At 40.7% G+C, this 23154-nt stretch overlaps 1 protein-coding gene across 2 annotated transcripts in view; it reads left to right on the top strand.

Moving 5' to 3' along the window:
- Window positions 1–23154, top strand: part of EMD (emerin) — a 90227-nt gene that overhangs the window by 13122 nt on the left and 53951 nt on the right. For both annotated transcript variants that reach the window (XM_089673527.1, XM_089673526.1), the window contains exon 2: window positions 5757–5850. In XM_089673527.1, the coding sequence (XP_089529653.1) occupies window positions 5769–5850 (82 nt within the window). In that variant the 5' untranslated portion in view covers window positions 5757–5768. The remainder of the gene's footprint in view (window positions 1–5756; window positions 5851–23154) is intronic.

Raw genomic sequence — 23154 nt, 5'->3', positions numbered from 1 at the left:
AAATGACGAAAACGGCATACACTTAAAACAATATCTGATAAAGTATATCATCATAGGAATCTATATAAAATAAACATGTAAAATGAGGGGAAAAGGAGGGAGGCCTAATACCATGAACAAGATGGACATATGGTGATGATGTGAAGAGGAAACAAAGTAATGATATGTCATGTATTAGGTGTCCTGGAAAAAAAAGATGTGGATGAGAAAATGAACATAAAAAAATATAAAAAGGATGAAAAAATGGAAATTAGAACATGCATACACACACACATAATTATCTGTGTGCATACATGCATATACCAAAAAGAGGGAAAAATAATGTTTTATATTATGAAAGATATATTATGAGGGGGAGAGGTTTATGAAGCAATACACTATAGATTATGTAAAGGGTAAATGTGGTAACAATATGAGACAGAAATAAGAAAAAGGAGGGAAAATCTGACATACACATCTGTGGAAACCACTATGCATGTGAGATTAAACTAGCATTATTACAAGATGTACAAGAAACTACTTACTAAAAAATGATCACCCACGAAATGTAATGTCAAATGCATAGTGGTTTCCACACATGTGTATGTCAGATTTCCCCTCCTTTTTCTTATTTCTGTTTCATATTGTTACCACATTTACAGTCTATAATGTATTGCTTCATAAACCTTCCCCCTCCCTTAATATAACACATTTTTTTCCTTTTTCTTTAAATTTTTGGTATATGCACGTACTCATACACAGATAATTATGTGTGTGTGTATGCACGTTCTAATTTCCATTTCTTTATGTTCATTTCCTCATCCACATCTCTTTTCCAGGACACCTAATACATGACGTATCATTACTTTGGTTCCTCTTCATAACATCCCATATACCCATCTTGCTCATGGTATTAGATCGCCCCACCTCCTTTTCTTCCCATCATTTTACATGTTTATTTTATATGTATTCCTATGATGATATACTTTAGCAGATATTGTTGTGAGATGCCTACTTACTTTTTAACCATTAAACTTGCATCACAGTCTACACTTAGAGGCACTGTGTTTCTTCCTCTGTTTCCTCCACATTAGAGTCTGCTTCACTCTACCACAGCCTGCCCTTGTATTCAGACTGTTTCATCCCCTTATCTGTCATTGGATTCCTATTACTGGATTTATTAAGACTCTATGGAATTTTGGTCTGTAGATTCCATGCGCCTATTATTTCTCTGCTCAAGTCAACTAAACACCTGGGATATTGATCTGGTCAGTTAAGTAGCAGAGGGGGTTGTTAGTCAATTTCAGCTGCTTTGGTGTTAATGAAATTAACAACAGGTGCACTAGATGGGCAACAGTGAGACGACCCCCAAAACAGCAATAGTTTTACAGGTGGAGGCCACTGACATTTTTTTCCCTACTCATCTTTTCTGACTGTTTTTCACTAGTTTTGCATTTGGCTAGGGTCAGTGTCACTACTGGTAGCATGAGGCGATACCTGGACCCTGCAGAGGTTGCACAGGCAGTCCAGCTCCTCCAGGATGGTACATCAATATGTGCCATTACCAGAAGGTTTTCTATGTCTCCCAGTACAGTATCAAGAGCATGGAGGAGATTCCAGGAGACAGGCAGTTACTCTAAGAGAGCTGGACAGGCCCATAGAAGGTCCTTAACCCATCAGCAGGACCAGTAGCTGCTCCTTTGTGCAAGGAAGAACAGTATGAGCACTGCCAGAGCCCTACAAAATGACCTCCAGCAGGCCACTGGTGTGAATGTCTCTGACCAAACAATCAGATACAGACTTCATGAGGGTGGCCTGAGGGCCCGACGTCCTCTAGTGGGCCCTGTGTTTAGTGCCCAACACCATAGAGCTCAATTGGCATTTGCCATTGACCACCAGAATTGGCAGGTTTGCCACTGGTGCCCTGTGTTTTTCACAGATGAGAGCAGGTTCACCCTGAGCACATGTGGCAGACGTGAAAGGGTCTGGAGAAGCCGTGGAGAAAGTTCTGCTGCCTGTAACATGGTTCAGCATGACCGTTTTGGTGGTGGGTCAGTGATGGTCTGGGGAGGCATATCCATGGAGGGACGCAGACCTCTACAGGCTAGACAATGGCACCCTGACTGCCATTAGGTATCGGGATGAAATCCTTGGACCGATTGTAAGACCCTACGCTGGTGCAGTGGGTCCTGGGTTCCTCCTGGTGCATGACAATGCCCGGCCCCATGTGGTGAGAGTATGCAGGCAGTTCCTGGAGGATGAAGGAATTGATACCATTGAATGGCCTCCACACTTGCCTCACTTGAATCCAATAGAACACCTCTGGGATATCATGGTTTGGTCCATCCGACGCTGCCAGGTTGCACCTCAGACTGTCCAGGAGCTCAGTGATTCCCTGGTCCAGAGCTGGGAGGAAATACTCCAGGACACCATCCGTCGTCTCATTAGGAGCATGCCATGTTGTCAGGCATGCATACAAGCACGTAGGGGCCATATAAACTACTGAGGACCATTTTGAGATGCTGCAATGAAATTTCAGCACAATGGACTAGCCTGCTGCATGATTTTTTCACTTTGATTTTCGAGGTGTCTTTGTATTCAGTTCTCTGTAAATTGATAATTTTCCTTTCCATCAAACGATGGGGCATCCTTATGTTTCTAACACATTAGTCAGTCCATATTGGTATAGATATCCAGCAGGAGATTTTTCCCCATTGATGTGTTTTCAAAGTGTTTCTTAAATTTTTTGAGTAATGTAGAATATCAAAAACCTGCCTAGTCACACATTTTTATTTTTAGAGTAAAGTTCTACTTTAACCATGCATGGCTCGGAGCACCCACACTACACTAACATACTGGACTAAGGGGGTGGTTAAAATTCTGCCCTTATATGGACAAAATAATGTCCTGCATAGATCATATAGTCACCATATCGCAATTTCAAGAACAGACATTACTGATGTTGACTATTGCTACCGCTATCTGTATACATTGACAGAGTTCCATTAACTATATCTAAACCCAGGAACAAAAAAGTTGTACAGTGCCTTAAAAAAAAGTATTCATACCATTTGAAGTTTTCCACATTTTGTCATGTTACAACCAAAAATGTAAATGTATTTTAGTGGGATTTTATGTCATAGACCAACATAAAGTGGCACATAATTGTGAAGTGGAAGGAAATGATTTTCAAAATTGTTTACAAATAAATATTTTAAAAGTGTGGCGTGCATTTGTATTCAGCCTTCTTTACTCTGATACCCCTAACTAAAATCTAATGGAACCAATTGCCTTCAGAAGTCACCTAATTAGTAAATAGAGTCCACCTGTGTGTAATTTAATCTCAGTATAAATACAACTGTTCTGTGAAGCCCTCAGAGGGTTGTTAGAGAACCTTCGTGAACAAACAGCATCATGAAGGCCAAGGAACACACCAGACAGGTCAGAGATAAAGTTGTGGCGAAGTTTAAAGCAGGGTTAGGTTATAAAAAAAATATCCCAAGCTTTGAACATCTCATGGAGCACTGTTCAATCCATCATCCAAAAATGGAAAGAGTATGGCACAACTCTAAATCTACCAAGACATGGCCGTCCACCTAAGCCAGGCAAGGAGAGCATTAATCAGAGAAGCAGCCAAGAGGCCCATGGTAACTCTGGAGGAGCTTCAGAGATCCACAGCTCAGGTGGGAGAATCTGGTCCTATAAAGTATTGACTCGGTGGGGGGGCTGAATACAAATGCACGCCACACTTTTCACATATTTATTTCTTAAAAAATTTGAAAACCATTTATCATTTTGACCATTTATCATTTTAACACTTTGTGTAGGTCTATCACATAAAATCCCAATAAAATACATTTACGTTTTTTGGTTGTAGCATGACAATATGTGGAAAATTTCAAGGGGTATGAATAATTTTTCAAGGCACTGTATATTGCAGCTTACTAGTCCTTAGACGTGGTGGCTGCATTAGTTTTCTTTTCTTTTTTCCGGCTTTTCCACTTTATTTTTACCTTGTGATCTTGTCAGTAACAAACATCCTGTTCTACAGTGAACAACGCTCACTGACTATACAGTATCTATGGAGAAGTGGCATTGTCATCCTACCTTCGCCCTATTCTCTTCTTTATACCATAAAGGGGTGGGATTCTGTAGATCTCAGAGATAGCTGGAAAGTTTGTAACTGGGAAGAGAGCACAGGATGACAAGATTGCTGGCAGGATCAACGGGTATTTATTTGCAGTTATCCAACAGATGCAACAAATGTGCTTTTCAATGGTATGTTTAACAGATTAAAAGGAAGCAAATAACAGAAGTTTCTGGTTAGGGTTTCTAGGTGCTTTTGCACATTTTGGGTGTGGCACGTGTATATTAGAAATACTATATCTAGGTTGGGAGCTTCAGGTAAGGATTCCAAATGAAAAAAATTAGGAAACCCTCCTCTGTCAACACAGTAAATAATTGGTTAAGGAGGAACTTAAGCCACCTATACTTACCTTCCCCCCCAAGCCCAGGATGATGCAACTCCTGCAAACGCACACAGGAGACACCTCAGGCAATGCATGTTACAAAATATGCGGAGGAGCAGTGTTCACCTTGAATGGGCACCAGCTATCAGCTTGAGCGATAATTAAGCTTGCTTAATGGTGACCCTGCTATGTAATGCTTCTACAGCTTATGTCACCTGGCGCATGCGAAGATGGTCTCTGCCTGGCCTTCATCTACACATGTGCAAAGACAGGAATGGTTTCAGACTTATTTGGTAGCAGTCTTTCTGCATGCACAAGAAAATCCATACGTGTGCAGATGGCGGGAGACACCGGTGCTTGAACAGATGTGTGCTGCAGTACTTTCTGAGGACCCAAGTCCTGCAAGACATCATCTGCGCACGTGCAGGGCATGGAAAGAAATGTTTGCCAATTATAGGCAAGGATTGCGGAAATGCTGCTTTTCAGCACAAATAAATCGATAAAAAAGAATCAATTTGTAAGAGAGGGTGGAAGCAGGGCATCACAACATGCCTTTTTATGGTGGTGAAGGTCCATTTTAAGTTTGTGTTAACGCTCCAAATTGCAAACGATGACCAGGAACTGTCAGTCATAGAAATACAGAAAGGAGCACCAGACCAAAAGAAAAAATCCATGATAATTTTAATTACGGTTTAAAAAAGGATCATATAAAAATATCCAACACATTTGGGGCAACACCACTTCTCCTTGATCAGTGGTGGAGTGCACAAAACGCATTGGACGTTTTATATGACTTTTTTTTTACCAACAATTAAAATGACCTTGGACTCTCATCCTTGTTTTAGTCTGCGCTCATTTTTGTATTTCTAGGGTTGGAGTTACTGTCAGAGCCCATTGAGGGAAGCCTTGCTGTGTGGCAGCCTCCCCGACAGAGCTACTGGACTTGTTTGAAACTTTCCTTCTTACTTTGAGTTTGCTGTCGATGACCTGTCGGTGTGCTGGGTGCATCGTCTCAGCATAGAACCTCAAACACCCATGGACAGTGGCTGGACTTTAAAGACTGCCCACCCTGTTGCTTCATATATGCTTTATTCTGACAGGAAGAGGTTAATCATAAAATCTAGAGAAAAAAAAATTGTAAGTTTTACACTCTGAGAAAATGAAACAAAATATCAGATCACATTATACTTCCTCATTTCTCTCTACAGATTTCATAAAAAGGTTCTCAGCGCTGGAGTGAAGAAAGAGCCATGTGTGTAATCAAAGTACAGTGATAGACTAATTGTTTGTTTTGCATTTTATTCTTAGATATTGTCAAGCATGGACAAGTTCAAAAAGCTGTCAGATGAGCAGCTCATAAAAGTCCTGCGGGAGTATGGAATACCTCATGGGCCTGTTGTTGGTATGTTGAATTTTATTCCCTCCGACAGTGAACTCAAAAATTCACAACGTATTTAATGGTACTATTGTCAGTAAGCTAAACATACAGGTGCATCTCAATAAATTATCAAAAAGTTAATTTATTTCAGTTATTCTATTCAAAAAGTGAAACTTGTATATTAAATAGGTTAATTACAAACAGTGATATATTTCAAGCATTTCTTTCTTTTAATTTTGATGATTATGGCTTACAGCTAGTGAAAACCCAAAGTCCAGTATCTGAGAAAATTAGAATATGACATAAGACCAATTAAAAAAAAAAGGATTTTTTATACAGAAATGTTGGCTTACTGAAAAGTATGTCCTTGTACAGTATAGCAGGGCTCGAAAATTCCACTCGCCTGCTTGCATTGGCAAGTGGGGGCGAGTGTGTCCAAACTGCAGCAGGTGACATTGACAGTTGGGGATGATCGGTGCAGCGGTAGGGACAGTGACAGCACTGATCTCCCTGTATGGATTTCAATGAAGCAGCTGAAAGCCATGGGAGGGAGCCAGGAGAGCTTGCGGGGGATCCAGAGAAGAGGAGGATCCGGGCTGCTCTGTGAAAAACCACTGCACACAGGTAAGTATAGCCTGTTATTTTTCTAAAAATAAAAAATTATCCTTTAGAAACGCTTTAATATGTAAAGTTTTTAAAAAAAGACAATTTATTCTTGAATGTTTTATATGCAGTGGTAAATGTAAATAACCAACTTTATGGTTATGGAAAAAAACTTTTAATCCACTGAGAATAACAAACAGAAGAGATATGCAGTATATTATTAGAGGTTGAATCTGGTACTTATCATCAGACTGAGAGATCAAAATTAAAAAAAAAGAAAAACGCAAAAGACCTAAAACATTGTAATGTATACCTAAAATAATTAATATATTATATACACCTAAATATTATATTATTATACCTAAAAGGATTGTAATATAATAGTATGCATGACAGACTTCCTTGTCATAGGCAGGGAGCTTGATACAAGCCACCTACCCCTGCTGTCACGTAAGCCTGGTACATGCGTTCAGTTTTTTTTTTTTTTGCTCAACTCAGTGGGCTAAACGAAAAAACAAATCTCTCCTGCTGTGCCTTTGTGTTCTGACAGGAACCCCCGCCGGAACACACTATGCATTTGCAGCCATTGGCTGCGAATGCTGATCGGATGCTGGTTTTAGAGCATGTTACTTCAACAAAAGCTGTTACTTAGACCGACTTCTGTCGAAAGGACAGCTGTACACATGGTATACATTTCGTCCGGTTCCTGCTGAAACGGTCCTGATTTTCCTCTTCTCTGGGCTCCCCCACCGTAGCTTCTGGCTCCTCCTGCCTTCAGAGTGCCGCATTGCAAGCCACAAAGTGTAGTATAGAGTTCCCCTATAGAAAGGTAAAACAAACTTCTGCCTTTACAATCACTCAGTTTCTTCTCCTGCCCAGGGCTACATGTCCCACGAGGCACTGCTCATCACACATTCACAGTGTGCTGCACTTTTCTGATAAGTAAACAAAAGTATGCAGGTCAACTAATCGGCTGACCAACTAATCGATTGTGAAAATAGTTGACGGCTATTTTTATAATCGATATGCCGATTAGTTTTTTCAGCCCTAATGTTTATTCACTACATTCTTTAACCGATTTAGCGCCACCCCATAGCAGAAATACTGCTACAGGGTGGTAGCGGTGTGCAAAATCAAGTATATATACACGTGACAATGCATTTCCGGTAAGGGGGCATGCACGAGGCGTGCACATGCCCTACCTGCTTCTCCATTCGTGGCCATGGCTGTCAATCACCGGGTCCCGGCTGGTGATTACTCGCCGGCACCCAGTGATTGCCGAGGATCTCAGACTGGGAGGAGAACTGTTAGTAAACAAAACAGTTCTCCCTGTCAGCTCCTGCACACTGCTTTGCATGGCTGTGTACAGCACAGCCATGCAAAGCAATGTGCTTACAGTGAAGCACAAACACAGATCATCATGTAAAACATCACACATTTAACCCTTTGATCGCCCCACATGTTAACCCCTTCATGCCCACTGCCATTAGCACAGTGTCAGTGCTTTTTATTAGCACTGATCACTGTATTGGTGTCACTGAGGATGTCCGTGACACCAAGTCAGTTCCCCCCCAGTGTCAGAATGCCCGCTGCAGTCCTGCTATAAGTTGCTGATTGCCGCCATTAGTAGTAAAAAAACAAAAGCCCAGTATATATAACGCCATTTGTAAACGCTATAACTTTCACGTAAACCAATTATTTTACACGTATTGGGATTTTTTTTTAGCAAAGACATGTAGCAGAATACATTTTGGCCTAAATTTATGATGAAATTTGATATTTAAAATTTTTTTTACTGGACATGTTTAATAGCAAAAATGAAAAAAAAAATTTTTTCTCAAAATTGCCGGGTGTTTTTTTTTATTATAGTGCATAAAATAAAAACTGCACTGGCAATCAAATATCACCCAAAAAAAAGCTCTATTCGTAGGAAAAAAAGGATGTAAATTTCATTTGGGTGCAGCGTTGCATGACCGCGCAATTGTCAGTTAAAGTAACATAGCGCCGTAACGCAAAAAATGGCCTGGTCAGGAAGGGGGGTAAATCCTCTGCATAGATAATGCCACAAATAAGTTAGCAAAACCTTCATGTAATGAATATGTGTTGCATTTGTTCAGTGTACTTTTGTTGCGAAAGTCAGAAGCAACTTCTGTGACTGAAGCAGGTGACTATACAGTATGGCAGTTTACACAGAATCTGTTAGTTTGCCGGAGGGGGTGTATTGCTAGACACAAACACTGTCAGGTGAGAGGGATGAGGTAGAAGTTAAAGCCAACCTTCACCCATTACATACATTTTTTTCTCTTCTGGTCCTGCTTTCTCCTCTTAGGGCTCGTTTACATGAGCTTTGGTCTCTGAAGAGCAATTCAAATTCAGATTTCTCTTCAGAGAGCTTTTGACAAGCGGTGAGGGTTCATTACCTGCTTTAATCCCTTAATCGCCCCAGTGGCAGAGGGGCCCCATTATTATTATTATAATACAGGATTTATATAGCGCCAACAGTATGCTCAGAGCTTTACAATATAACAGGAGACAATACAGTTCAATACAAGAGGGATAGGAGGGCCCTGATCCTTGGAGCTTACAATCTAGGAGTGAGTCACTTGATATGGCTGCAGGGTATAGTTGGGGGGGTGTTGAAGTGCAGCTTAACTTCTGGGTTTTACCACCCCCCAACCTGTGGCACAGGGTTTGGACTCGATATATCAAAGATGGAGCAGAGAAGATGACTATGTGGGTGGGAGTGTCTTCCAACAAGAGAACCTGACATCTGAGTGGGCAAAGTGACAAACATCTACCTCTGTAATGAAGGAGAGAGGGAGGTATTATGCAGCCCTACCACACTCCCTGTCATAGTGTGACAGCACTGCTTGTTACTTCTTGTCACCCTAGGACAGGAAGGGTGTTAATGGCAGGATTACTGGGATTAATAAAGGAAAAGGAATGTGAAAAAAAAGACTAATGCAGCCACCACAGGACCAGAAAGCCGCAATACTATCAATTGTTGCTTTTGGATTTACATAAACCAGGGCCCACCAAATCCTAGGCGCCAAATTGCCATGGCGACCAAAAACCGCGTCTATTTTTGGAACCTGTATCGGTGCCTATTTTCATATCGGCCAAAGGCCTAAGCGTTTCAGTCGCATTTTGGTGCATCCCTAGTTAGCACATGCTGAAGTAGGGGAGGGCCCTGAGGAAGCCACACTTGGAAATTGTGGGTCAGTACCACCAGAATTAAAGTATGATTAAAGTTATTAACCAATTCAATAACGGGCAATTTTACACCTTCCTGCCCAGGCCAGTTTTCAGGTTTCAGCGCTCTCACACTTTGAATGACAATTGCGCGATCATACAACATTGTACCCAAACTAAAATGTTATCATTTTCTTCACACAACTAGAGCTTTCTTTTGGTGGTATTTAATCACCGCTGGGGTTTTTATTTTTTGCTAAATTAACAAAAAAAGACCAAAAATTTTGAAAAAAAACACACGTTTTTCTTTGTTTCTGTTATAAAAGTTTGCAAATAAATAATTGTTCTTCATAAATTCAGGCCAAGATGTATTCTGCTACATGTCTTTGGTGAAAATAACCCAAATTAGGATGTATTTTTTAGTTTGTAGGAAAGTTATAGAGTTCACAAACTATGGTATAGATCTGAATATTGATCAATCCTGAAGTACTGACAGCCAATCTAATTTCTTGAGGTCCAAGAATGTCAGAACAGTACAGATATCCCTCAAATGACCCCTTTTTGCAAAGTAGACAGTCCGATGTACTTTTGAAGTTGTATTTTTTTTGTCCTAATTGTTCGGAAAATGAAAAAATTAAAAAAATTAGTTTCACTTTTTTTTTTTACATATTGTCACCAGTGCAGTACAGCGTCATCATATAACTGGCATGGCGGTGATCACTGACTGGTGAAAGTATGAAAAAAAAAATATATATATATTTTTTTGTATTATTTTTATTTTTAAATAATTTTTTTTTAAGATTTTTTAAGATTTTTTTTTCATATTTCACTATGACCAAAGTAGTGCAATGTTACCATAGTAACATTGTACTACTTTGGGGAAGTGATCAGTATTTTTTTTTTTTTTTACACAATTTGCTTATAGCAAAGAATTACTTTGCTATAAGCAAGCATTTACCTGAATGACATCGATTCATTCAGGGTTTTTTTTTTTTTTTTTTTTTTTTTTTTGTGCTTAGCTGTGATTTGGCCACAGCTAATCACATGACATGTGCATGTGACCTGCTGTGACCATTCACAGCTAGACACTAGTATACAATGGTTGGCATGAATGAAGCCATCCATTGTATACAACTGTCATGTGACCTGCTGTGATTGGTCACAGCAGGTCACATGGTACCGGCAATGGGGGCCGATACTCAGATCTGTCATCGGCCGTGTCCGAGGTACACGGCCGGTAACAGATCGCGCTGCTGCGCTGCTCTGCAGGAGCGCAATCTGCGCATGTGCGGGAGGACGCCATATGGCGTCCACCCGGACCGCTGATGACATTTGCCGGCCGCCGTTCGGCCATAGGGCGGGCGGCAAATGGTTAAAGTATGAATGGCATTAAAGAAGATGTAACCAACCTAGTTTTTTAATGAATAGAATCCCAGACTGTGAGAGGAGAGATAGTTATGGGAGATACATGGTCCGATAGGGCTTGGAATTGCCCACGGATCCATGGTAAGTTAAAAAGGCTGGAACCATCTAAATCATGCTTCAGTTGGACCCATAGTTTGGTGTGGCAGTTGTGTTTCCAGTTAGAGATTCTATTCAATATGGCAGCTAAATAGTACTTTTTTTTTAGGTCAGGGAGCACTAGGCCCCCATCATGTTTCAACTGGGTGAGGACAGCACAAGAGAGCCTAGGATGTTTCCGATTCCATGTCATATAATGAAGGACCAAAAAGTGTAAGAGTGAAACGAAACCACAAGGAACTTTGTAGGACAACATCTGGAAGAGAAACACTGGGCAATATACTCATTTTAATAAGGTTTACCCTGTCCAACCATGAATGAGCCAGGAAAGTCCATTTATGTAAATCCTGTCTAATTGAATTCAGCAGAGGTATATAGTTTTCTTTGAACATATTACAGAGATGGGGCATAGGGAAGATCCATAAATATGGGGAAGTGGGGATGGAGATATTAAGAATTTCAGATTTGGTCAAGATGATCTTAAAATTAGAGATTGGTCCAAATGCTGTAATGGCAGACATCAGATTGAGGAGCGAAATAGGTGATTGTAAAATGTAACATTTTTTATTTTACTCTTTTTTTAACTGCAGACTAATTAGCAGATGTAACCTGATGCAGGTGTTTGTTTTAGAACTGCAAAGTGCATCGTGATTCCATAATATTTTCCTCAGAATTGAGTGATTCCATATTTTTTTTTCCTCTGCATGATCTGCACAATTAAATGAACATTTTCCAAGAGTGGTGATTCCATACTTTTTGCCAGGGTTTGTACATCAGAGAAGGACATGATTTTGGAGATAAATGTGGCCGATTTGCTCTGTTGCAATGCCCAAGTTAAAAGCCGCCTATGTTTACTACCCCATTCATAAACCTGATGAGAAAAGGGCCGGAGGCTTCAAAGTGTTTTGTAATCAGCGCAACTACGTATAAATAAGTACTAATACAGATACCAGTGAACAGTCTATACCACAATATAATACAAGCTGAACACTTGTTAGTGAATTCTACCTCACCCTGATACAATTAAAAGTGCAACACAATAAACCAATCAACATAATTTGTGTAAAATAAATATAAATGTAACCAAAGTCCAAAATCTAAACATCCAATTGAATCTTCACAATTCATAACTGTGTACACTTCTTCCTTTCTTCTTTGCACAATTAGTGCACCTCAACCACACCAGGTGAAAAACCTGCTCACCTCTAATATATATATATCATTAAAAGCTCATCCCATTCACAATACAGCAGCCCTTCTGGTCCCGAAATCTGTTTCTTATCCAGATGATATCCCAATCCTCCTCCGCTAAGGGTCAGAGATTGATGAATATGTTACATAGTTAGTCTGGCTGAAAAGTCCATCCAGTTCAACCATTTAAAAAAAAAAGTTATAATCCTACACCCACAGTTGATCCAGAGGAAGGCAAAAAACCCAGCAAAGCATGAGCCAATTTGCTCCTGCAGGGAAAAAGAATTCCTTCCTGATCCCCCGAGAGGCAATCAGACATTCCCTGGATCAACTTTACCTATAAATGTTATATCCAGTTATATTCTGTGTAACCAAGAAAGAAACCAGGACTTTTTTAAAGCAATCCATTGAGCTGGCCAGAACCAACTCTTGAACCAATGAGTCTATTCCACATTTTCACAGCTCTTACTGTGAAGAAACCTTTCTGTATTTGGAGATTACATTTCTTTTCCTCCAGATGTAAAGAGTGCCCCCTTGTCCTCTGTGATGACCTCAGGGTGAATAGCTCTACACCGAGTTCACTATATGAACCACTGATGTATTTATACATGGAAAGCATATCCCCCTTATGTATTATACATGGTGATCATATCCCCCCTTATGTATTATACATGGAGATCATATCCCCCCTTATGTATTATACATGGAGATCATATCCCCCCTTATGTATTATACATGGAGATCATATCCCCCCTTATGTATTATACATGGAGATCATATCCCCCCTTATGTATTATACATGGAGATCATATCCCCCCTTATGTATTATACATGGAGATCATATCCCCCCTTATGTATTATACATGGAGATCATATCCCCCCTTATGTATTATACATGGAGATCATATCCCCCCTTATGTATTATACATGGAGATCATATCCCCCCTTATGTATTATACATGGTGATCATATCCCCCCTTATGTATTATATATGGAGATCATATCCCCCCTTATGTATTGTACATGGAGATCATATCCCCCCTTATGTATTATACATGGAGATCATATCCCCCCTTATGTATTATACATGGTGATCATATCCCCCCTTAATCTCCTCTTCTCAAGAAGAATAAATTCAGTTCCTCTAATCTTTCCTCATAGCTGAGCTCCTCCATGCCTCGTATCAGTTTGGTATTGGTATTACATGTGACTATGTAATAAAAAAGGCCAAAACATAGTGCTCTCTGTTTGAGACTTTATTTTACCCACTATTAAAATTACACTTGTATAACACTGGATATATGCTGTTTTTACATGAATATTATGTGTTATTTTAATAGTAGGTAAAGTAGTAATAAAGTCTCAAACAGAGAGCACTATGTTTTGGCCATTTTATTGCATACTTTATTAATACACTTTTAATTGTATTAATAAAGACGGTAGGCTTGTTCAGTTTCTTCATGATAAAGAGATTAATGCTCCGTGCACACCAGCATTTTTTTTAAGCTACAAAAAATGCTGGGAAAAACTGGATAAAAAACGCTGGTAATATCAAATTTTATAAGCACTTAGTAGCATTTCAGTAGCGTTTAGGAAAGTTAGTGTTCTATTAGCGTTTAACTTTTTTTTTTTTCCTGGAAAAATGCTCAAAAACCTCTACAAAAACAATTTTTTTTTCTTCTAGACACTGAAGCTCAAAAAATGCTAATAGCCTAAAGGAGTGTGCATGGACACATAGAATAACACGATTTAGCTTCTAGTAGCAGAAACAAAATGTGCTGATAATAGCTTCTAGGAACTTAACCTCTCTGGCGGTATTCCCGAGTGTAGCTCGGGGTAAAGTTTCAGTACCAAAAGCGGTAACCCCGAGCTACACTCGGGCTTACCATGCGGCGTTGCACAGGGATTCCCTACAGCGCTTACCTTGTCCTTCGCTCCCGTGATGCATCCCCTGCAGCGTCCCCGGCCATCTCCTCCGGCCGATACCGGCATCTGGCTTTCGTGTTCCGGTCCCTGTGACATCGGGACATACGGGCGCTGGAACCGGCAGCAAATTTGAAAATTTAAAAAAAATGACTTTTTTTAAAGCGATTATTTCATAGCAAAACATTCCTGTATCAAAGCATTTCACATACATTTTGTCCCGACTGCTTTGTCCTGTGCCCTGCCTGCATTTTGACTGTTCTTTCTGCCTGGAAACGTCCACGGCGTCCAAAAAGCGTACCTTTAGGTCAAAATCGGTTTTAGACCAGCTAGAGAACAGCGATAGTAAATCAGAACCACTTGCAGAATTGAGTGATAATGATTTGTGGGGGAAATTCCTCATCAGACACTGAAAACGATTTTGCGACTTTGCTCAGTGATGTGCGAACTTGGCGCTATATTTCAAATTTCAGTGTTTTTGGTTTGATTATATTATTGAATTAAATTTATTATTATTTCTTATGAGTATTTATTAAATTATAATTTATGATTTCGTGTTTCAAGTTTTATCCTATCCGGAATGTTTACTAGACTCTTGTTCAGACAGCTTTCAGGGAGTTATTCCTAAAAATTACAGGCCTACAATAAAAAAAATACATGTTTCCATGCAAAAAAATGGTACCGCTTTCAGCACCAAAAATCTGAAATAATCAGCCCGCCAGGGAGGTTAAAGAAAACGCCAGTGTGCATGGTCTGCAATTTCCTGTAGTGAAATAGACTGGCTCGGTGAGCCTGTACTGGGGTATGATCAGAGACATGCTACCACTTTCCACAGTAGGGAGAACGAACCTTCTTATAATGATATGAATACCACAGCTCCAGTAATTTTTAAACAATTCTCCATACAGGAGAACTTCCAGAATTTTTAAAGTGTATTCAGGGGTTAGTTTGAAAAACAATCTAGGATATGTCTTGAAGTTTTGCAATACCTGAAAGATCCCTGGATATATTTTCATCATCTCTCAACTACAATATCTGGATTGATCGGAGTCCCAAAATAACAATTCTGCTTCCTACAAATCCTAGCTTAAAGTGCATATCAAGCCAAAAACATTTTTTCTAGTTTTGGATGAAGTAGGCAAGAATCCGAGCTCCTGGTAGGTTTTTAACTTCCTGTTGGAGCTAGAAATGCTTTGCTTTGTGGCCACAGCAGTTTTAACTGCAGAGGTTGACAGGCGACATCCACTATCAAACTGGTGCCATTGAGATCAGTGGGGCTACACTGCAACTACGAGCCAAATTCTTAGCTTGCAATTGAGGCACAGTCCTGCAATATGAAATTAACACTCTGAAATTTTCTTTAAAAGTTGATCGCTTTTCAGAGGGTGGTGCCGCTGACAATTTCACCAGAGAGGACGTGAGGGAAAATCTGCAACAGGGCACAGACAGAAATACAAATCTGACAGAGATTCTAACATTTTACTTTTCTACTAAAGAATTAAAAACTCAAATAAATATTTTTCCTTTGGTCTGTATTGCTGTTGGAGAGTTCCCCTCACTTCCTGTCTTGTAAAATTTGAGCAGGACAGGAAATAAGGGTTGTTCTCTCCAATGGAGTTCTGGATAGCAGTTAAAATCGGAATTCTAGTCATTACTGCTCACCTCCACCATCAGAGGAGTGAGCCCTTTCTGTGATTCTAACCCCCTCATGTTCTCTCTCTGCTGATGCAGCATTTCTGAGCTCAGCATTTGAGAGTTCACTCCTTTGATGGTGGAGGTGAGCAGTAATGACTAGGTCTCTCTTAGCAACTTCCTAACAACATTATGGGAGTATTCAGCAGGTACTAAAATGGCCTATACCTATAGCAAAGGCATTATTCAACTTTAGTCAAAGCTGCTCAGTTTGTTTTTATCTACAGACACCCTTTACCTGCATAGGAAGTTTTTTGGAAAAGGTGAACTAACCCTTTAATGGAGATCAGCAGCCTGACTTCACAGGTTTCACAGCCTTTGTAGTCAAGGAGCTGTCTATGGCTCAGTGCTCTACCCCAGCAGACAGAGGAGGTCTCTGCCTAGGAGTCAAGAGGGCTCCACCTAGGACAGGGGTCTGCAACCTTTAAGACATAAAGAGCCACTTGGACCCGTTTCCGAGAGGGAAAAAAAGACTGGGAGCCGCAAAACCATTGCAACATTTAAAACAAATCCGACACTGCATATATTGCAAAAAGCGCTCTGGTCATGAAGGGGGTTTAAGGGCCCAGTAAGCAAAGGGTTAATCAGGGCCACAGTGTATCGTCATAATCACAATCATAGCCTTAGGTCAGTGGTGGGCAACCTTTTTTTTCAACTGAGCCAAATCTCGCCAAAACCACGATTGAAATTTATTTTGAGAGAAACATTTTTAAAACTGAAAATACATCCCCCATACAGTAATTCATCCCCCCTATAGTAATTCATCCCCCCTATAGTAATTCATCCCCCATATAGTAATTCATTCCCCATATAGTAATTCATCCCCCATATAGTAATTCATCCCCCCTATAGTAATTCATCCCCCCTATAGTAATTCATCCCCCATATAGTAATTCATCCCCCCTATAGTAATTCATCCCCCCTATAGTAATTCATCCCCCATATAGTAATTCATCCCCCATATAGTGTCAATTTACTTACCTTTGCTCCGCGCGTTCCTCTCGCTGTGTTCCCGCGCCGTTCTGGTCTTCAGGGCGGACTGTGAGAGGAGAGGAGTTTGTCACGCTGCCCCGCCTACATCCTGAGAGCCAATGTTTGCCAGCGGGTGCCCGGCACACAGAACAGCTGCATTAAAAGAGCCGCGGCTTGCCGACCCTATTGCCTGTCACCTGGTGGGCAGTGTGCTCCGGAGCCGCAGGAAAGGTGAAAAAGAGCCGCATGCGGCTCCGGAGCCGCGGGTTGCTGACACCCGACCTAGGAGATAGGTGGGAACCAGTGCAGCAGGGAGCCGCTAAATACAAGCACGGAGTTTGTGAGAAGACAATCTGGAGGAGATAGAAATGGCCCCAGGGGCGGACTGACAACTCATGGAGCCCCCGGGCAATAGGGGATCATGGGGCCCCTGTGTCCTTGCCCAAACTCAAAAAAACCTATGAAAAAGGTACCAGGGGCATCTCATGGGGCCCCCCGGGCAATAGGGGATCATGGGTCTCCTGTGTCCTTGCCCAAACTCAAAAAAGCCTATGAAAAAGGTACCAGGGGCTCCTCATGGGGCCCCCTACTGACCCCAGGCCCTCGGGCACTGCCCGAGTTTCCAAATGGTCAGTCCGCCCCTGAATGGCCCTGAGGTTTACAGCCAAAGCATGAGTGCTACAATTATAGTGTCAGTATTACAGTAGTTCAGCCTGTTTAGTGTGGCTGAACTGCTGTAATACTGACACTCAGTGGCTGAATATCTCCTTGCCATGGGAACTCTGCCATACTGAAGTCTCTATCTGCTCAACCCAGCTCTGATGAAGAAGGGAGCACCCTTCGAAACGCGTTAGACTTCATTCCCCCCCCCCCTTTTGGATTTACCTGTAACCCTGTTTGGATTATGGTTACTTATGCCTGTTATACCATCACTTTGTGAGTATATTTCCTTAATAATAAAATTAGTCAACTATTTATTGAGGTAATGCGCAAGGTTTGTGCTCTCTTTCTTTCATCTTCCCCTGGATTCACTATATCTGGTCTCCCACAGTACACAGAACATGGAAATGTAATTATTTTAGTAAATATAAACTGCTAAATATCTTTTCTCATCAGTAGTATATTGCAGTCTTGTGACTTCTATCAGTGTCCAGCTGATCACTGGTTAATTTTGTAGAAGGAGTTTTCATTCTCCTCTGACTGTCCTATGAGGCTGCATGACCCCTGACCCTCTGTTCGGACAGTGCTGATTGGCCCAGTGCTGATAGCATGCACCCTCCCAAAAAAAAACAAAGCTCTCTAGCAATACACACTAAATTGATCATTTGCAGAGTTACTCCTAGAGCTCTGTACTATTAGCAAATGGCTTGGGGACAGTAGAAGAAGGGGCGGATCATAGAAGACAGGATCAAACATTTTTTTTACACAGTGCAGAGGATAAACCCCTTAAGAATGACGTCTGCTCCTGGAACAAAATAAAAGTCAGGGTGAGTGCTCCTCAACCATTCACAGGAATCATTGTATTTTATGAATTAATACAAAGCTTCCTCTAAGGCTGGCCAAACATTATACAATTTTCTTGAGAATTGTGCTTTAGATTTACTAAAAACCATTTAATATGAGGTCAAACCTATACAACATTTTCAGTTGTATCCAAATAGGCGGGCCCTTGCACTACATAGTTGAAGGTAGATCTAAAGGAAATTGGGCAGAAATTGAACAGAAAATTGTATAGTGTATGGCCAGCCCAATTGTTTGAGTTGGTAATCATGATGTCATCCACCTCTCTTCAGCCAGTCAGAGGTAGCTTTGTATTCATAGAGTACAAATCTTCCTGTGAATTGCAGAGCAGCACTCCAACCCAACAGAATTTTGGGAAGTCCCCATCCTGCTGCTGGAACAAAACGCTAAATACTGTATGTAGCAGAATCTACATACAGTTTAAACAGCGCTTGCATAAGGCACAAATTTTAGTGAAGGAAATTGGTTGGGCCAACTTGCCCTCCTGAGGATTTACCCCCTTTATTGACCAGGCCTCTTTTTGCTACAGTAATTCAACTGATAATTGCGCGTTTTTTTCTTACAAATAGAGCTTTCTTTCGGTGGTATTTGATCACCTGTACACTTTTTATTTTTCGCGCTATAAACAAAAAAAGACCAAAATTTTTGAAGAAAAACAATATTTTTTACTTTCGGCTATAAAAAATATATAGTAAATCAAAGTTAGTTATAAATTTAGGCCAAAATGTATTCTGCTCCATGTTTTTGGTAAAATAAATCCCAATAAGTGTATATTGATTGCTTTGTGTGAAAGTTATAGCGTCTACAAAGGATGGTATAGATACTGCAATTTACGCCATTTTTTTTTTTGCTTTACAGCACTGCACTAGTTTAAATGACAATTGCGCAGTCATGCAATGCAGTACATAAATGAAATTTTTGTCCTTTTTTTCACACAAATAGAGCTTTCTTTTGGTGGTATTTGATCACCTGTCCGCTTTTTATTTTTGGCGCTATAAACAAAAAAATATTGAAAAAAACAATATTTTTTTCATTTCTGTCATAAAAAAATATCCAAAAAAACTAAAATTTCGCCATAAATTTAGGTGAGGGGGCGAGGGTACTTTTTTTTTTTTTTCAAGTTCTTTTGATTTTTTTTATTATTTTTACACTGCCCCCTTCATTTTTTTTTTTGGTCACTTTTAATGCTATCACAGGGAATGCAAATATCCCCTATAACTTCAATGGGCATTGTCATATATTCTGTTTTGAGAAATCTGGGGTCTATCAGACGCTAGATATCTCCTCTGCCCTTACATTATCTAATCAAACCAAGATCGCTGTGATCAGATGCTTTCCCAATTTTTTTCCCGATGTTTATATCCTGCGAAACTGAAGTGATGAAATGCTTGTAGCTTCCGATTTCTTAGGCTATAGAGATGATTGGCACCATTCTGGTCTCCAATCAGCTCTATGGTAAGCTGGCAGAAACACCGGCTGCATTCTCGGGTTCCCCTGATGGCGCGTGACTGTCCAAGTAGGCCGTGGAAGGCAGTGGGGGTCATCGTCTCCTGCTGCTTGTAAAAGCAATCCTGCAGCTAATTAGCCACTGGGATTGCTTTTACATGAAAGCCGATCGCTGGCTGAAAAAAACGATACCAGGATGATGCCTACAGCTGGTGACAGCTAAATGTAAAAGAATTGCTGGCAATTAAAAAAAAAATTTTAATTGCAGGCAATTCACTCAGCTGTCAGGTGCCATTTTTTAAATGTAACTACTGTTTTTTGTTTTTTTTTCTTCACTAAACAGTAGTTCAGAAATTCAGCAGTCAGTTTCCCCCTCCAGCTGAAAGAGAGAAAGTTTCTTTTAGTTTATTTCCCAAAGTTAAAAGATACAATGTTTCCTTTCAGTTTCTTAAAAGATACAATGTTCCCTTTCAGTTTCCTAAAAGATACAAAGTATCCTTTAGCTCTGGGGAAACTGACAGCTAATGTTGTGCGCTATAGTGAAGAAAAAAAAAAAGATGGCAATTTCATTTAAAAATCAGCACCGACATACACTTAGAATTGTGAAAAAAATTTGTAAACCAAGGCATTATTTTCAATGGATTTTCATTCGTAAACCGAAAATTACGTTAACAGAGGCATTCGTAAACCAAGGTATTACTGTATATGCTATGTTCTTTTTTTTTTTTTTGTATGCAGCTCGTGGACTGAATGAAAAAAAAAGAGAAGAAATCTCTGCCAGAAAAAGTGTGCGGTATGCCCACCATTAGAATATACTGCCTGCATCCACCCACTTCTAATGGTGGGCACACATTAGGTCACACTTTGCCACATGAGCCAAGTCCAAGATTGAACGAATGTCTAAATAGTGGCACGCTTGAATAAAAATTGTCCACGTATAAGTGGTACCCAATATGGAAAAAGGATGACACCAAATCCCAAACTATCTTGCTACTGCTCCCCATGTAGTCTGGGCATCCGGGGGGGGGGCTCCACGTAACAAACGTTTCCCTCGTAAATCCGAAACTTATAAGTATAGCCTGTTGCCCTCTCACAGGTCTTCTGCATCTTGACCTCATATCTGGCACGCTTGCTGGGGAGAAATTGTTTGAATGCAAGGCGGCCAGAAAAATTAATGAGGGATTCATAAACGCAGATTTTTTGCTGGGGAGTATAGAAATCTGCAAATTTTTGGTTAAGGTGATTTGTGAGGGGCTGAGTTTTGTGGAGCCAGTCAAATTCAGGGTCACCCTGAGGACGACAGAGTGTATTGTCATTGAAATGCATAAAACACATTATACTCTCACATCTATGCCTGGCCGTGGCAGCAGAGAACATGGGCATATGATGAATCGGGTCTGTGGACCAATACAACCGCAATTCATTTTTTTTTAGTAATGCCCATGTTGAGGGTTAGGCCCAAAAAAAAATTTAAATTCGGAAACCGTAATGGGTTTCCATGTGTATGGTCTGGCAAGGTTTGAATTTGGGTTGGCGGTGATAAATTGTTGCACATATAAATTGCTTTGATCCACAATCGATGCATACAGATCTTCCGTGAAAAACAGCTCCAAAAAATCAAGGGGAGTAGTTAAATTTGCTTTTTCCACCTGAATTCCGGGTTGGGCAGTGAATGGGGGAAGTACGGGTGCTGCAGAATTTGTGGGCTGCCAATCAGGATTTGCAAGCACATCCGGAAGGATACTAGGGGCTCTATGAGCCTATGTGCGAATTCTTGGTGGTTGCGGGACAATACTTGTGCTCGCCACCGCACCAGCTTGTACTGCACTTACGGGACTTGCCATGTCACCATGTGATACTGCAGTGCTGGTATTATTATTATTATACAGTATTTATATGGCGTCAACAGTACAATATAACGGGAGATAATACAGCAACAATACAGTTCAGTACAAGAGGGTAGGAGGGCCTGATCCTGGGAGCTTACAATCTAAGAGGTATGTGAAAGACCAGGATGTACTAGACCGCTGGTGCTCGCCAGTTCACCAAAAGGTAGCGCAGCACTAATACTGGCACTCTGCTGCATATGAGAGTCATCAAAATTTACCGGCAAGTGCTAACAGAGATCAGGCCTGATTCTGCGAACACTGCGGTTTTGTGTGACCTACTGACACTGCACTTGCTGGGGGGAGAAGAGGGGGCTAAACGCAGGTGCTGGCAGGTGCCGGGGCTGATCCCGCTAACTCTGCGTTTTTGGGGATGCTATACTGATGTGAACGCTGGTATAGTGCTGATCTGATCAAAGATATTGATCCATTCAGACACTATAGTAGCAATGGAGGTTTATTGTTTATGAGCGTGTTCCTGGCAATCAAGGGGTTAAATGTGATGACCGGTGTACTGACGGGCAATCTGACGCTATCTGGGAGGGGCGTGTAAACCACGGGAGCGCGAATCACGTATATATATGTAATTTTGCGCACCTGTGCCGCCTTGTAGCAGTATTTCTGCTATAGGGCGGTCGGGAAGCAGTTTGTGTTATAGCTCTGCGCTACTTTAACTGACAATTGTGTGGTCGTGCAACGCTGCACCGAAATGAAATTTACATCTTTTTTTCCCCACAAATTGAGGTTTCTTTCAGTGTTATTTGATTGCCTGTGCGTTTTTTTTATTTTTTGCGCTATAAAAAAATAATATTTTGGACTTTTTGCTATAAAGCATGTTCAGTAAAAAAATTTAAAAATCAAATTTTATCATAAATTTTGGTTAAAATGTATTCTGCGACATGTCTTTGCTAAAAAAAAAAAGCCCCAATATGTGTAAATTAATTGGTTTACGTGAAAGTTATAGCGTTTACAAATGGCGGTATATATACTGGAATTTAAATTTTTTTTTATACTAATAATGGCAGCGATCAGCGGCTTATGGCGGCATTCAGTGACTTATGGCGGGACTACGGTGGACATTCTGACACTGGGGGGAACTGACTTGGGGTCACTGACATCCCCAGTGACACCAATACAGTGATCAGTGCAAAAAAAAACTACTGACACTGTACTAATGGCGTTGGGGAGGAAGGGGTTAACATTTTTAGGCAATCAAAGGGTTAACTGTGTGAGGGGAGTGTTTTACTAGTGGGCGGGGGTGTGTTCTTCACAGGAACACACTGTCCCGGAAAGCTAAGCTCTGCTCTCCTGAACACTGTGCTGGAAACTGACAGGGAGCAGAGGTGCATTGAAAACAATGCAGCTGTGCTCTGTTTCAGTG

This window comes from Staurois parvus, unplaced genomic scaffold, assembly GCF_062004578.1.
Source record: "Staurois parvus isolate SC_StPar_1 unplaced genomic scaffold, SC_StPar_1.0 ptg000140l, whole genome shotgun sequence".
NCBI classification, from domain to species: domain Eukaryota; kingdom Metazoa; phylum Chordata; class Amphibia; order Anura; family Ranidae; genus Staurois; species Staurois parvus.
Note: the sequence above shows the minus strand (reverse complement) of the source record. Positions and strands in the feature narration are given on the sequence as shown.